This window comes from Miniopterus natalensis, chromosome 19 (assembly GCF_054644295.1).
Source record: "Miniopterus natalensis isolate mMinNat1 chromosome 19, mMinNat1.hap1, whole genome shotgun sequence".
In the NCBI taxonomy this organism is placed as follows: domain Eukaryota; kingdom Metazoa; phylum Chordata; class Mammalia; order Chiroptera; family Miniopteridae; genus Miniopterus; species Miniopterus natalensis.
In genome coordinates, this window is record NC_142099.1 from 39,666,303 (window position 1) to 39,681,615 (window position 15,313).

Below are 15,313 nucleotides of genomic sequence, written 5' to 3' on the forward strand. Positions count from 1 at the left end.
TTTTCCTTCCCCATCCCCCCCGCCTGGGGCTGGGATGTGCACTGAGTGTTGCACTTTTATTTGGGTAGGAGTCACGTTAAATGAGCCAGGAGGCCTAGAACCAGAGCCGAGTCCAGCTGGTACACAACCACCTCCTCTTTCAGCTCCCAAAGGAGATGTCCAGACACACTTTATGATGATTATATTTTTTTCAATGCCAGTGCTGCTCAGTCCTCAGCATAATTTTAGTTTTCATGAAATAAGCAATGACTATATAAAATTCCACATTTTTGAAATCTGAGCTCAGGTGAGTTTCTTTTTTTCCAAGAAGCTGAGCCTGTGTTCCTTCAAGAGAGTCAAGATTCTCCAAGTGAGTGGAGGTGCACCTGGGTCCCGCTTCTAAGTAACAGCAACCCCAGCTCACAGTGGGGTCTCAACTCAGAGAAGTTGAAAGTCTTAAGACAGTGGGTGACCCAGATTACCATAGAGGTCAGGCCTGCGGTGCTGGAACACAGGCAGATGTTGGCGCAACTGTCGCAGGTAACTGAGGTCAATTCGAGCAAGGCAGAGGCCCGGACCCTCAGAGCAGCGGGCCACCACTGTTCCCCAAGGGTCTACCACCATGCTGTGGCCATAACTCGCTCTCTTCTCGTGGTGGCGTCCACACTGTGCTGCTGCCACTACATAGCACTGGGTTTCGATGGCACGTGCCCGCAGCAACACCTGGGGAGGAGATGTGTAGTAGCTGGCAGGGAAGTGATTGGCCAGCCTACCCATTCTGACCATTCTGTAATTACCTGAAAATGATTTAGGATGTTAACTATTCCTTAACACCCTGCTGACCAGCTATTTTGAGCCAGAACTTGCTCACGCAACTGGCTACTTTTCTGCTCTCTTAAAACTCTACATTTCTTTCAGACCTTAAAATTACTTAATGTAAGTGCAGACACGGGTTATCTTGTGACTAGTAAGCAAGGTGTTTTAACGTATGAGAATTAAGCAACAATCTGGGGAATGAGTTTTCCTACTAGGTGGGAAGGGGGAGAAAATCTAACCAGTAGGGCCGAGGCAAGAGAATGAGGTTAAGAGAAGGCCCTCATGTACTGAAGAGGTCCTCTTACCTCCCAGTGGGCTGGGCCTGTTACAGACCCAAAAGCTGAAGGATAGGTAAGTATTTCTGCTCCAGCCTGTGCCAGTGCCAGAGAAAGTTCAGGGAACCGCATGTCATAGCAGATAGCCAGACCAACCTGGAATGAAAACAGTGTCCTGTTTGTCACAGCATCTAGCCACGCCCCTTACCCTACTCCTTAGGGCTATCTACTACTGAATCTCAGTATTCCTTTCCCTCTCTCTTGTTCCCTCCCTCCCTCCCTCCTTTCACAACTCCCACCTTGCCTGCTGGTGTGCTGACAGGTGACTCCAGATTGGGCCCAGGCATGGTAGAGTTGCTTTCATGCATAGGCCCCTGCCCTGGAATCTCTACATCACACAGATGTGTCTTCCTGTAAGTGGCCACTACTGACCCTAGAGCAAGAGGGAGAAGGAATATTTGGTGCTGGCTCTCTAGAAGCCCACCTTAGCTCCTCTCCTCCCAAGAGGAGCCCTTGGCCAAGGAAACAGAGTTGAGAAGACACAATTCTGGAGAATCTTGGTTTAGGTAGAAGAACCTGGGAACAGGCAGGCTAAAGAGTTGTGAAGTCTCACCCTTGCTGTTCAGAAGCACATGACAATTGTAGATTTTCTGAGTCTGCTCCCAGTCTTGGCCACGCTCGTGGAAACCACCCAAGGACAGCCAGAGTCCACATTCCCTGGGGAGAGTGGACACTGGCACTCTTCCCAAAGTTCCACCCTCACACCTGGCAATCCAGAGACAATGCCCAACAAAGAAATGACCTCTCCCTCCCCCTTTTCCTGATACCTGGCAAGCTGGGTGTATTCTCCCAAAATGTTTCCTCCCAGTGGCTCAGAGAGGTGAAGAGTCTCTGCAGGGTCCCGTGCAATGAAGTCAAATGCCTCTGGCAGGAAAGCCAGGCAAGCACCCAGTCTAGCAGCCTCTCGAATCAGCTCAGCACAAGCTTTAAAGTTCTGCTGCTTGTCTGGCGTTGATGTTATCTGGCACACTGCCACCAGGGGCAGTTCCCAGGAGGAAGAGGAGACAGCCATGGCTCTGGGCCTGTGAATGGTGGTGCAGGCAAGGACTGAGATTTCCCAGCATAGGGAAACCCAAGTTCAATGAGAAAGGGCTTGAATAGGGAGGCAGGAAGGCTGGACTTCCCTTTGGTTCTGCTCTCACAAGGTAAAATGACCTACCCATCAAATGTTCGGTGGATGGTTGGTACCCCACTGTTTCCCATCACCATGTCACAAACATTTACTGAGCATCTACTATGTACCAGGCACCAAGGATACATAACATGTTACCTGGGCTGAGCACAAAGTACTGAGAGTGGAGATATCCGCAGTCCAGGACACAGAAGAGACAGGAGGTGGTGAGGAGGCCTGACAACGAAACCGAGCCTGAGGAAGGTGAGAAATCAGGACACCAATCCCTCCCTCAAGCAATACACTTCCAGGATTCTCTGACTTCTCTTCACACTGTGAGGCTGAATCAGGGCCCTGCCGGTGAAAACCCCCACGTCTTCGAAACACTTTACTATAAGTATGGGCGACAGGAAGAGATCATAAGGTGGGAAGACGGAGGAAACCTCTACTTCCACCGACCTCGCATTAACCTAAGCCCTGTCCTCTGCCAAGCGCTTCCGTAGCTCAAAAGTCATCTCCCGGAAACTTCCTTGATTCCAGTCCCCCGGCCCCCACTGCCTTCTTTGACTGTGCACCTGCACCGCTTCATCCACACCCAGAGGGGGTCGCCCGCCCCGGTCCCACCACCGGCCGCACCCCGCGCCCCTCTCCACTCAGCCGGTCCTCCCCGCCTCTCCCAGGGTGGCGTGTCTGTTGCACAGGTGAAAGCACCGCAAGTGGAATTCACCGCGGCGGGCGGCGCAGGGAGTAGGTCCTACATGGAGACAGAGGCACGACCCAAACTGGAGAACCGCCTGGAGCCGCCAAGGAGAGTGAGCGGAAACCCGCGACCGGAAGTGACGCGAGGGCCGCGCTGCCCGCCGGAAGCCCCGCAGGCGCCAAAGATGGCGGAGAACAGCGGTCGGTCGGGCAGGAGCAGCGGGAGCGGCGTGGCGAAGGGGGCGGTGTCGGCCGAGCAGGTGAGGCGCGCAGAGGGCGCGGGAGGCAGCCCGCCGGGCCCAGAGGGGGCGCAGGCCTTCCCTCCGACCCCGCACTTGCGTGGCTACCCGCAGAGGGGCGGGTCCTGGAGAAGCCAGGGCAGCCGGGGGGCGGTTGGGAGGTGAACGCCACGCCCCAGGGCTGCTGGGCGCGCCTCCCGCTGGGAGCCCCGAGGTGCAGGGTCGGGGAGGGTGCCCCGGTCTGACGGGAGCCGGGCCCTCCCTTTCCCCACTTGTGCGCACCCCAGGCAGGCCGCGGCCCGCACGGCAGCGCCAGCGAGCCCGGGCCATTGGCTCGTGCGCGGGCTGCGGGCGCAGCCGGCTCCGCGACCCTGACTGAGCGCCGGGCGTCGCGGCCGCCGCGAGCCACGTGACGGGCTCGCACCTGATCCGTCCGGCGCTTCCGACTCTTGCGTCGGTTGAATTTCTTTGGAGACCAGAAACCCTTTCCTAATCGGAGTCTGAGTTTCCCCTCAGTGCCTGATACCGGGAAACATTTCGTAAATTAATCAGGAAACCCGTGTGGCTTGGGCGCCGTGGTTGCTAACCGTGGCTGCTGTTTAACAGGTGGGAAGAAGCCTACGCAAGAGAAAGGAAGACAGTGAAACAATAGCTCTTGTGATTACAGATTCACTTACCAGTTGTTTGTTGAACAATTACTCAGGCAAAAGTATTTTCATGACGACTTTTTAAACTGTCCTTTGCCATCAAAGAGTGCTAGTCTGGTTGGGGAAAATAAGTTATACAAAATGGTAATATGAGGCAGAAGAGGTATAAAGTGCTATAGGGTTTTGAGGAGGGAGGAAGAGAGTTTCAGACTTAGGGGGGAAAAGGGGAGGGAGAGGAACCTAATACTTTTTGAAGGTCTTCCGTGTGCCAGACACACTGCTGGGTAGCAGGAAACATATATAAAATAGACCTTGTTGTCAAGTTAGCTCACAGACTCATTTGAGAAAAGACAAACCAAGCCATAGGCTTTACAGTGTTCCACACAGGCTCTTCTTTATGGCAGGTAGAGGGGCAGGAGGTTATGGGATTGGGGTGGGAGAAGGTAGGAATGGGAAGCTGTGGTATAATAGGGAGGCTAAGACCATAAGAAGTGCACTGGGGTTGGACTTAGGTGTGTTTGAATTACATTTATACTACAAGGTGTCCCCTAAAAATGTATACACACTTTGAATGATTATAAAGTCAATGTTAATTAACATACAGTTCATTTTCAAAATTTAAAAGAAACTATAGAAATGAATAATTTTTTTTGTCAACGCCTGTTTTCAAACTGATAATGGTTCTGGTTCAGGAACTGCCGATAATGTGAAGCAATGGAATCACAAACATGGAGAATCATTTTGCCCTGGACAGTTTGGCTTAGTGGTTAGAGTGTTGACCTGCAGACTGAAGGGTCCTGGGTTCCATCCCAGTCAAGGGCACATACCTCTATTCCCAGCCATGGTCGGGGCGTATGCAGGAAGCAACTGATTGATGTGTCTCTCTCTCCCTTCCACTTTCTCTGAAAAGCAATGGGAAAAATATCCTCGGTGACGATTAAAAAAACAAAAAACTGAATCATTTCATTCAGTATTTATGTGCCCTCAATTTGTCAACCATTGCTGGTTTTGTACCATCAACTTTATCTCTTATGTATCCCCATAAAAAAAAGTCTAGTGGCTCTTTAGGGTAAATTTTCTTTGTTCAAAGCTTAGTCTGGCTTCACCCATTATTTCAAATCAGTTAAACTTGAAAAGGAGTGAAAATTGAGTTATCAGCTGTTAAAGTGTGTATGTATACATTTTTGGGGGATACCCTGTATTTGCTATCTATGACCACCCATGAATTCTACTCTTGGCCTTTCCTTCCTGTAGAAACATCATGGTACCTACTTCATCACTGTATTTTGGTTATTAGGCAAGTCAGTGCATGCAAAGTGTTTTGTATAGTAACTGGAATATAGTATGTGCTTAATAAATGCTAATTATTTTGTTTTCTAGAAGAGATAATCCTTTAGCTCATTTGTAAAGGATGAGAGAAGTTAGTTAAGCAAAGAAGGAAGTAGAGGGTTTTCTAGGTAGAGGGAACAGTGTGTGTAACTGCACTAAGGCAGGAGACTGCCTGATGTTTGGGATGCAGGTAGACCAGCATTTTGTAATGGACTGAAAGACTCGGCGTGGAGAGGAGGGTGAAAGCAACATAGAATGTTCTTAGGGTTCTGTCTTTGATGGATGCTGGTGCCATCGGGACTGTAGGAAGATGGACATGTTTATGGGGAGAAAATAAGTTTATTTTAGGTTTGGGTTTTTTGTGGGACATCCAGGTAAAGGCATTTATTAGGTGGTTAGATTTATAATCTTGAGTTACAGGAAGAAATCTGAGTTGGAGCTATAGGTTAGAGTTATGAGCTTATGGATGGTAGACAAAGCCATGGTGTGGTTTGTACAGAAAGTGAAAAAAAAGCAAACAGTGGTGGAGAAAGAGAATCCCTCGAAAGAGACTGAGGAGTAGTGCTAATTGAGTTTTGAGACTGTTCTTGCTTAACACTCTCTGGCCTTTGTGTTCCAGAGAGAACATGGGGTGAAAAATGTAAGATTTATCATTGCTGCAAATTTGAGTCACATATGTCCCTTACAAACAAGATGGAAGCAAGTAACGCATTGTGCTAGGCACTGTACTTGTTTTATTTTCTGTTACTTAATTACTGCTATTTGAAGTAGGTTGTATTGTCCTTTTATGGATAAGGACAATTGAGTTTCAAAGACTTTAGTTAACTTACCCAAAGTCAGTGACTGGAAGAGCAGGGCTTTTAATTGAGGGACTCGAGAATCAGACAGACCTATTTTTTTCACTTATACCATGATCATATGAGAGATACTTGAGCTGAGCCTGATAACTGAATAGATTTGACAGGGGGGTAATGGAAATAGGGTAAGAAGGGGAGAGATAGGGAAAGCATAGATCAACGTGAAGTGCAGTGACTGTTAGTTTAATTAAATCATGAGGTGTAAGTTAGAAAGATGTCCTGAAAGTAAGTTGAATCTTTGCATGGCAAAGAATTTGGGACTTTTTAATGTAAACAGGGAGTAACAGAAGGACATATTTATACTGTTGATCTTTTTTCTGTCCCGTAAAATATGTGCATTGTGGAAAATGTAGAAAACACAGGAAAAAGTCCAAAATAAGAAATTAAATACCCTTGATCTTGCTTTCGAGAGATAACTATTAATGTTTTGGAGTATATTCTTTGAGAGGTTTTTTCCCTCAATGGTTTTGTGTATGGATGTGTAGATGGCAAGGGAGGAAATGTGTATTTTATATATTTATCCTTACCCAAGGGTATGTTTTTATTGATTTTAGAGGGAGAGGGAGAGAGAGGGACATCGATCGGTCCCATACGTATCCCCATTGGGGATTGAAACCACAACTTAGGTATGTGCTCTGACTGGGAATCAAACCCACAACCTTGGTGCTTCGGGACAATGCTCTAACCAACTGAGCTATCTTGGGCCAGGGTTTTTGTGTGTTTTTTCAATCCTCACCCAAGGCTATTTTTTCCATTGCTTTTCAGAGAGAGGAGAAGTGAGAGGGGGGCGGTGGAGGGAAAGAGAAACAGAGAGAAACATTGATGTAATAGAGAGACATTGATAGCTGCCTTCTGCACATGCCCCGACTGGGGCCAGGGACCGAGGCTGCAACCAAGGCACATGCCCTTGGCTGGAATCAAACCTGGGACTCTTCAGTCTGTGGGCTGATGCTCTAACCACTGAGCCAAACTGGCCAGGGCGGTTTTTTTTAAAGGATTGCTTTAGAAGGATGGTGGGTAGTTCACAGAATTGAATACTGAAAAGAAAGGTCAGATAACTGTTTACAAGGATAACAAGGTGTCTCAGCTCCAGCTGATGTCTGTACCTGTTCCTCTCCCCCAGCATCGAATTCCTGTGGAGAGACTAGCATAGAATAGGTTCCTGCCCAGTGGTCAGGGAGCAAGGGTGCTGCGATTAGTAGCCCCCCAAGAACCCCACTGTGTTAAAGGAGGGGCAGTTCCCCAGTGGGAGGGATACTGGGCAGACCCATACAGGACTTGGTCATTATAGCACCTTTCCTTACCGCTCTTTACATGCAAAGCTAAACTCCTCTGTTGGTGACCCAGTAGCTTTGCACCCCATCCCTATATTACAGATGCCTACCTCTCACCAGCTGTCACTGCAAGGTGGACTCACACAGCAGGCACTCAGTAAGTGCTGAGTGAATGGAATTCTAGGCATACCTAAGTTAGAAATTGCAAACTTGTGTCCTCTCCTTTTCCAAGGTAGGTGTCCACCACTGCGTCTTTGTAAAGCCTGCGACCCTATATTGTATCTTGACCCTGTGCCTTTTCCAGTGTCTCTTCTCTCACTTCTTATGTCTCTCACCTCAGGTAATTGCTGGCTTCAACCGCCTTCGGCAGGAACAGCGTGGCCTGGCATCCAAGGCAGCTGAGCTGGAGATGGAGTTGAATGAGCACAGGTGAGGCAGTGGGGAGGTGCAGACAGTAGGGAAGTTGGATGGCCATTTTGTAGGGCAGGGCTGCAGTAGCGCAGGCCTGAATTTTGAGGCCCTGCCTTATTGTCCTGTCCCAGCCTGGTGATTGATACACTGAAGGAGGTAGATGAAACCCGCAAGTGCTTCCGCATGGTTGGAGGGGTGCTGGTGGAGCGCACTGTCAAAGAGGTGCTACCTGCCTTGGAGAACAACAAGGAGCAGGTGAGCAAGAATTCCTGAGGGGAGCTCTGGGCAACCAAGGGCTGGGAAGAGGAGGACAGGGATTTGGGGGTAGGTGGAGGAAAGTCTGAGTAGCCTCTTAGCCTCTGCTCTTCCATTGATTGATTGATTGATTGATTGATTGATTTCAGAGAGAGGAAGGAAGAGGGAGAGAGAAACATCAATGATGAGAGAGTCATTGATCGGCTGCTTCCTGCACGCCCCCTGCTGGGCATCAAGCCCGCAACCCCGGCATGTGCCCTGACTGGGAATCGAACCGTCATCTCTTAGATCATAGGTCTGTGCTCAACTGTTGAGCCATGCTGTTGTGTGCCTCTGCTGTTTGTTGTTGTTAATCCTCACCTGAGGATATTTTTTCCATTGATTTTTAGAAAAAGTGCAAGGGAAGGAGGGAGGGGGAGAGAGACACACAGAGAGAAACATCAGTGTGAGAGAGAGATGTCGATTGGTTGCCTCCCACATGAGCCCCAACCAGCTGGGGATTGAACCTGCAACCCAGGTACATGCCCTTGACTGGGAGTCAAACCCGTGACTCTAACCACTGAGAAATACCAGTCAGGGCATTAGCCTCTGCTCTTTATGCTGCACTAGGTCCAAGTCCTAGACAAGAGGACTTGGTGGCTCTGTGACCTGGCTGATTTGGGGAGGGGAGGTGGTGAGAGCAGTGTTTCTGTGGATACCTGCATTCAAATCACCTGGAGGACTAATTTAAAATGCAGTTTCCTAGACCCTGTCCTGGTTTAGAACCTTTGGAGATGGGGCCTATGAAGTGGCCTTTTAAAAATAAGCAGCCCACGGGATTCTTGTGTACACTAAGATTTGTGAAACATTGTGTTTGAGAAAGGAGTAATTTCAGTGTCTGGGCTCCTTTACTGCCTGGTTAAAGGTGAGGTTGGAGGTGTCCTATCTTCCTCACTTTCCTGCTCCATGCCAGGTGGGGGAAGGACATCCTGAAATCCTTATGCGGTGCCTGTTGCTTGCCTTCTAGATACAGAAGATCATTGAGACCCTGACACAGCAGCTGCAGGCAAAGGGAAAGGAACTAAATGAATTCCGGGAGAAGCACAACATTCGTCTAGTGGGGGAGGACGAGAGGCCTGCCAAAGAAAGCTCAGAGGGAGCTGGAGCCAAGGCCAGCTCAGCCGGAGTGCTGGTCTCCTAGGGACCAAGGCCTTCACATTTTTCCTGCCCTGACTCTCACTTCTAAGTTCTCTTTATTGTTGTTATTATTTTCTCTGCTATTGTAATATTTTTTTGTTAATTAAATGTTTTGGTCAGAATGCTTAGCTCTAGCCTAAAGCTTTCTCCCACTGTGAGGGGTGGAATTTGCATGGGGCAGGGAAAAGCATGTGATTTGTGGCTTTGGTTTCATCAGGTTAATGGCTCACAGTATCAGAGGCATCCCATATGTTATCCTTTGCCTTGCATACAAAGATGTATCTACTTTTTTGTTGTTTGTTAATCCTTACCCAAGGATATTTTTTCCATTGTTTTTTTTTTAGAGTGGAAGGGTGGGGGGAGAGAGAAACACCATTGTGAAAGAGACACATCAATTGGTTGCCTCCCTTGACTAGGAGGCAAATCTGAGACCCTTCAGTGCACAAGCCACAGGCTGATGCTCTTACCACAGAGCCACAGCTGTCAAAACAGATGTGTCTCCTTATTTACAGTCATCACCCCAAAAGTTTCAGACACAAATGTTGACTGTTAGATTGAAATTTAATAGTAAGCATTTGAAGGAGGCAGGTAGCTCTGGTGATAATGCTTTATGAGTTTACAACAAAACAGTGGCTTGGCAGTGTGTCTTGGCACCATTCTTTAGATAAAGAGGTCCAGGGTGCAAACCTGTGGGCTGGCCGTCCTGCCGTCCTCACCAAAACCCCCAACCAGGTAAAGCTGATCATTCCAAAGGCAGGTCTGATGGCCCACACGTTTCAGCGCAGGGTCCGCACAGGGGAAGTGGAACCACAGAGAAGGAGAGCTGCCTGTTGGGTAAGGTAGAGGGAGGATATTGGGGCAGTAGCACTTTGTCACCCATGGGGCTCTTAACAAGACCAATAGCTTGCCCTTTTTTTCCCCTCCTCACTTGATTGTTGGGCCTCTTCAAAATTTAATATTCTGTGTATTCCTTTAACTTGTCAGCTAATCCTTCCTACTGCACTCCACCTGCTTTCTATGGCTTTCAGGTTATCATATCTTCCCACCTTTTCCCCTCCTCAACCATGAAGCGGGCTCTCACGGGTATCATAGATGTAGAGGTCATTGCAAATGGTGTCTCTAGCTCTGCTCAAAGTTTCTCCACCAAACAGCACAGCAAAGGGCCCAACCACAGAACAGGAGTGATGCCGCAGTCCCCGAGGGCCCTGCCAGGACCCCTGCGCACTGCTCACAAGCTTTACAAGCTGTTCCATCAAACGAGGGGCAATAGGCGGTTCCTCCTTGGGGGAGAAAAAAGGGGCAGTCTGGAGGGATTTGAGCGTTACAATTTTAACTGCCTTCCACCCTAAGCAAGGTGTGAATAATACCTTAATCTTCCCATGACTCCAATGCCCAGCTACTTCTGGTTCAGCTGAGTTGCAGCCCCCAAAGAGCCACAGCTGGTGACCTGGGCGGGGCCCAGAAGCTGGGAGCAGGGCGGCACAGTGTCCGGAGCGGGAGACGGAGTGGTACCTTTCTTCCTTATAACTGAGGATAGACACAGGGTCAGGCCTGAGTTGGGGTTTCCGGAAACTAAGAGCTGTAGGGCCTTTTCCCCACCCCTTTGCCAAAGATCGAAAGGCGGCGCGGGATAGAGGAGTGGGCCGGGCGAGAGGGAGGTACTTTTGGCAGAGAGCTCGGCTAATAGCCGTCCCGGGGAGGCGGCTGCCAGGGTGAGGATGTGGATAAGCGGCTCGCGAAACAGCCTTGGCTTTTCTAGAGTGTAGATGGAGGGTGACAGGATTTGGGCCGTACCAATAGGTGCGGGCGCCGGGGTCCAGCCTTAACGTGTAGATGCTTCCATAGCGACGCTGGGTGCGGATCCCCCCTTCCCTGCCTGCCACCCGCAGCTCTCGGTCGGAGAGGCGGGTGCAGGTGTGACCGCTGAGGCCCGCAGGAGGGCAGCTGCCGGGGGCCGCGGCCCACGCCTCCCACTCTCCGCGCTCCGTGTCCAAGGCGGCCACCGTGGCCAGGCGGCGCGCCCCGTCCCAGCCGCCCACCACGCAGAGCCAGCGCCCGCCCAGCGCCACCGCATCGTGGTGGCTGCGCCTCGGGCCGCCCGGCGCCCCCACCCGCACGGCCTGGCCCCCCGCCGGGTCCAGGACCACCGTGTCGCTGCTCGGCTGTGTCGCCCCTCCAGTCAGGAGGCCCCCCACCAGGTAGAGCCGGCCCCGCAGCTCCGTGCACGAGTGGAAGGCCCGCGCCAGAAGCGCGTCCTGGACCACCGGCCGCCAGGCCCAGCGCGAGCCCCCCGCCCCGCCGGGGGCCGCTGCCATGGCCCGGGGCGGGGAGGGGTGCGGCCCCTCGGGGCGCCCTCCACGGGTTCCCGGAGCCGCCAGAGCTCCAGCCGTGGTTCAGCCCTCCGCCGTCGCCGGGCAACCACAGCGCGACCACGCCGCAAACCGAAGGTCAAGGTCGCAAAGCACCGGTACCGTGGCAACGGGAGACCCGGCGGATCCGGGACGACGGCGTTGTCTCCGTGGCGACAGGAGCTGCGCGAGGGGCAATAGAATTCTGGGAGATGGTCACCCTCCGACCGCGGGGGCCAGCGGCCCTCGGAAGGACCCCGTCCCTAAGCGCGAGCCGACTGGGGCGAAGCTTGCGGCGCAGGCCTTTTTCGGCGGGGCCGGCGGGGCGCCCGGCCGCGCGGTCCCCGGACTCGGAGGGCACCTCTTTCGCCGCCGCACTGCGGGCACAGGCTGGACGATTGCTCCTCTCGGCCGCTCGGGGGCAGCAGAGCCCACGAGGGCCTGGAGGCCTGGTCACGACACGGGGACGCGGTGCCGCGGGGGGCCGGGGTCAGGAGCCTCCCCCGACGAGATCCAGGCCGAGCTGCCGCCGGAGCTGCAGGGGGCGAGGCGGGCGGAGCCAGGGACCCGCACCCGCTCCCCTCTGCCCTCTGTTCAGGCAGGTCCCTGAGCTGTTCCTACCTGTCCCCCAGGACCCAGTGAAGAGCGACTGGGTTCAGCCGCAGCAGGAAACGCAGATTTCTCCTCCTGGAACAGCTGGGTGGGACAGAAACAGGACTCGTGTCCCCGGGGCTGGGCTGCTGCGCAGGTGCCTCTGGTTTCTGCCCATCAGCTTGGTCCCCCATCGTGCCGACGCGGTTGAGAACATACACCGTGGGCAGGGCTGCCCTGGGATCTGACGGCGCAGCAGGGCTTTGCCTCTCCTGACCCGAACTCTCCCTCAGAGGAGATAGCGTGGGGCAGGTATGGTCAGGAAGGCTCAGCTGGAGAGCCTGGGAGGCTGCAAGGGCCTATTCCCCACGTGCCCCTTAAAGCTGAGACACACTAAGAGCTTTGAAAGTCTCTGCCCACCCAACTGTTGCTTTCCCTGAGTCTGATATGGAGGATCCTGTTCATGGTAAAATTCTCTAATAGGTCACTAACTTCTACTGTCCTTGGCTGAAGTCTGAAAGCCAGTTTTCTCCCTCAGGCCTGTGACTGGGTAACCTCCAACAGCTGGACTCAGATCTGTCACAGTCCTAGGATTTAGGGGAGGAGCTGCCTGGGGTGTGGTCATTTTGCTTAAATTTTATTGGCCTATAATGCCTGTGTTGGGCTCTTGCTTTGGCTTAAGTCTTTGTCTGTTCTTTCTGCCACACTCCTTTTCTGTCTCTCCTGTACAGAACAGGGAGCTCCCCACCCAGGGGCCTTCCCAGCTCCTCTCTCCAAGCTTCCGCTCTGACTGTCCGTAGTGACTGGCCTCTCACTTGGACCAGGAGCCCAAACCTCACAGACTCTTAGGCTGCAGCCCCTCTAGTTCTGCCCCTCCTCTGTAGCGGCATCCAGCCATCGCAGCTCCTTCCCTGGTTAGTATCAAGTCGAGCTCGTGTTTTAGAGGAGGCAGGGGAAAAATCCAGGTTAAAAAACAACAACAAGGAAAGAGGGAATGGAAACCAGAGAGTCTGCACTTGTATGACCCATACGTTACAGCAGGGCAGCATCTATAACGTCCTGTCAGCGATATGACAGTGAAGGGCACTGAGATAATGGGAAAGAAAAGCGCTGTGAGATAGGGAGAGGGGCAGCCGGACTCCTCCTCTGGACCTGCTTTCATCTGCTAAGAATATCCAGGCAGGGGTGGGGCAGGTCATCTTGATGTGACCCTATCAGTTTGGTCTCAGTTGGTCTTTTCTGGCAAGAAAGGATCCCTACAGCCTAAGCTTCTCAGACAGTCTGGGTCTGTCCCAGCCCCAAATCTCCTGGTCTCAAACCTTCAGAAAACAGTGTTTTCTCCTTGTCTTAACCCCATTTTCTCACCAAACTGTCCCTGGTTCTTTCTCAGCATTGTTCAGTACATAGCCAATAATGGGACTCTAGGGGTCCGGGTCACACTCTGGAGATTCCCAGAAGTTCCCTTTGCCTTTGTCTCCCAAGCTTTTCCACCCTTCCCACCCTTTCTCTGGCTCTTCCTTTGTTGTCTTCTGACCCTTCTGCATTTTCCCCACAGCTCATTCCGGCCAGCTGACACCTGGCCCCACGCCTTCGTGCCCCCAATTCTGGCTCTCTGCTCTCAGCTCAGCCAGAATAAGGACACGGAGAAATGGACAGAGGGATGGTGGCAGGGGCCAGACCTTGAGCACTCCTCTGAGAGGTGAGCTGGAAGGAGCTAGACAGGTACGCAGACTTGGGGGGAGGAATCAGGTGAATTAGAGAGTGAGATGGGACAAGGATGGGAAAGAATGTGAGTTATTGAGGGACTTGGTGATGTTGAGTAGGAAAATATCACTAGGTCATTGTTGAGTGGTTGAAATTGAGGGCAGAAGAGGGGAGCCCCTGAGTGACCCCAGCAGTGGGCAAGTAGGCATCTGCAAACCCTCTTCAGGCCTTGCTGTCTCCGCTTTTATTTGTCGCGGCTTCCTCGCCTCTGCAGTAAGGCTGTGTGTGCACTTCTCTCTGAGTCTCTAGGCTCCCACTTGCCTTGAGATCTGTCTCTTATCATGTCTACATCTGTGTTTCTCTCTCTGAGCCAACCCTTCTCTCCTCATTCCCTCCACAATGCTGAACAGAACCGACCTTCGAACTTTACCACAGGAGCTTTGGAACTTCACAGGAGTGCCAGGCTTCTCCCCTTTGGCTGTGCTCTGGAACTGTGGAACCTGTTGGCCGTCCCTGGGCACAGGTATAAGGACTTGATTACTGATGAAGACCTGAGTGAGCTTCAACATATGGGCCCTTTTCAGGGAGTAGGATTTCCTCACAGAAGACTTAGAGCATGGAAGCCTGGGCCCAGGAGGGAAGCAGGCTGGCGAGGGGAGAGTGGACAGCAGGCTTTGTTCCTCTGCCCTTTCCTTAAGCTCCTGGGTCCGTGCTCCTGGACCTTGCTGATTACTGCAGGTGAGAGACTCTGCTATTTCTTGGTGTCAGACCTTTTATGCCACTTATAGAATTGCAGGGGAAACTGAGGTTCAGGACGGCTTCAAGGTGGCCTGGAGGGAGGTCCCTAGAGTTCCTGTGAGGAAAGTGTGATGTACATCTTGGGGGAGGACACTCTTCTGTCTTCCACCCTGCTTCTTCCACAGGCTGGGACTCTGGTGCTCTGTCCTCAGGTAAACAGCTCCTAGCTCACTGTCTCTGGGACTGAAAACAGCTGCAGGCCAGGGTCTGAGTCTCCAAAGCCAAGAACCACTCCTGCTACTTGGGGCCTTGTGGTGTCTTGGAACCAGAAGACCTGGCCCCAGCTTTCCAGGACCAGGTAGGGAACAAGCCTAAGAGCCTTGTGGGGAGAGCCTCTGGCCAGGGAAGCTGCACCTGCCTGCTGAGCACTAAGGTGGGAACAGGTGGAGCTGCAGGGCTGGGGTAACTTTGGGCCCTGGTGGGGAGAGAGAGGGAACTGGGGTTCACAAGGAGGAGAGGAGGCTTACACTAACAGGTTCAAAAGAAAATCTGCCCTCAAATGACAAGAATCCTCAGTTCCTGTCAGTTCCTCTAACGGCCACCTTCCCCTTGTGTCCTCTCCTGTAATGTCACCCCTAGGGTCTCCCCCTTTCTCTAAGCTCCCATCCCTCCAGTCTTCTCACAGCCCCTGGGTCTCCTGCACTCTTTCTTGATCTGCATTCCATTTTCTGCTCTGCAGCTGTCCCACCCCCAGTGCTGGTGCAGGGGTGATGCTTAACTGTGGGGCCTCAGGAGGCTTCCCCT

At 52.1% G+C, this 15,313-nt stretch overlaps 3 protein-coding genes and 1 long non-coding RNA gene across 6 annotated transcripts; 2 read left to right on the forward strand and 2 right to left on the reverse strand.

Moving 5' to 3' along the window:
* Positions 1 to 45: 45 nt before the first annotated feature.
* NIT1 (nitrilase 1) lies at positions 46 to 3,074 on the reverse strand. Of its 3 annotated transcripts, none has more exons than XM_016210412.2 (7): positions 3,000 to 3,074; positions 2,401 to 2,496; positions 1,898 to 2,152; positions 1,684 to 1,787; positions 1,370 to 1,503; positions 1,101 to 1,226; positions 46 to 702 (listed from the first exon to the last, which is right to left on the reverse strand). In XM_016210412.2, coding segments are annotated over exons 1-7 (984 nt in total). In that variant the 5' UTR covers positions 3,002 to 3,074; the 3' UTR covers positions 46 to 435. The 3 variants fall into 3 exon arrangements, with proteins under 3 accessions (XP_016065898.1, XP_016065899.1, XP_016065900.1); XM_016210413.2 differs by having other exon boundaries at positions 2,401 to 2,478; positions 3,000 to 3,056; XM_016210414.2 differs by having other exon boundaries at positions 2,969 to 3,016.
* Positions 3,075 to 3,107: 33 nt separating this feature from the next.
* On the forward strand, positions 3,108 to 9,250 carry PFDN2 (prefoldin subunit 2). The gene is made up of 4 exons (XM_016210419.2): positions 3,108 to 3,200; positions 7,627 to 7,715; positions 7,829 to 7,952; positions 8,959 to 9,250. The coding sequence occupies exons 1-4, from the start codon at positions 3,126 to 3,128 to the stop codon at positions 9,130 to 9,132; spliced, it is 462 nt and encodes a 153-aa protein (XP_016065905.1). The 5' UTR covers positions 3,108 to 3,125; the 3' UTR covers positions 9,133 to 9,250.
* A 375-nt stretch (positions 9,251 to 9,625) lies between these two features.
* KLHDC9 (kelch domain containing 9) lies at positions 9,626 to 11,443 on the reverse strand. Its single transcript, XM_016210453.2, has 4 exons — positions 10,923 to 11,443; positions 10,496 to 10,655; positions 10,210 to 10,408; positions 9,626 to 9,955 (listed from the first exon to the last, which is right to left on the reverse strand). The coding sequence occupies exons 1-4, from the start codon at positions 11,441 to 11,443 to the stop codon at positions 9,789 to 9,791; spliced, it is 1,047 nt and encodes a 348-aa protein (XP_016065939.2). The 3' UTR covers positions 9,626 to 9,788.
* Positions 11,444 to 12,081: 638 nt separating this feature from the next.
* Positions 12,082 to 14,845, forward strand: LOC107535126 (uncharacterized). The gene is made up of 3 exons (XR_001603001.2): positions 12,082 to 12,379; positions 13,623 to 13,766; positions 14,182 to 14,845. It is a non-coding gene; the product is annotated as an uncharacterized LOC107535126 (long non-coding RNA).
* The last annotated feature ends 468 nt before the right edge of the window (positions 14,846 to 15,313 follow it).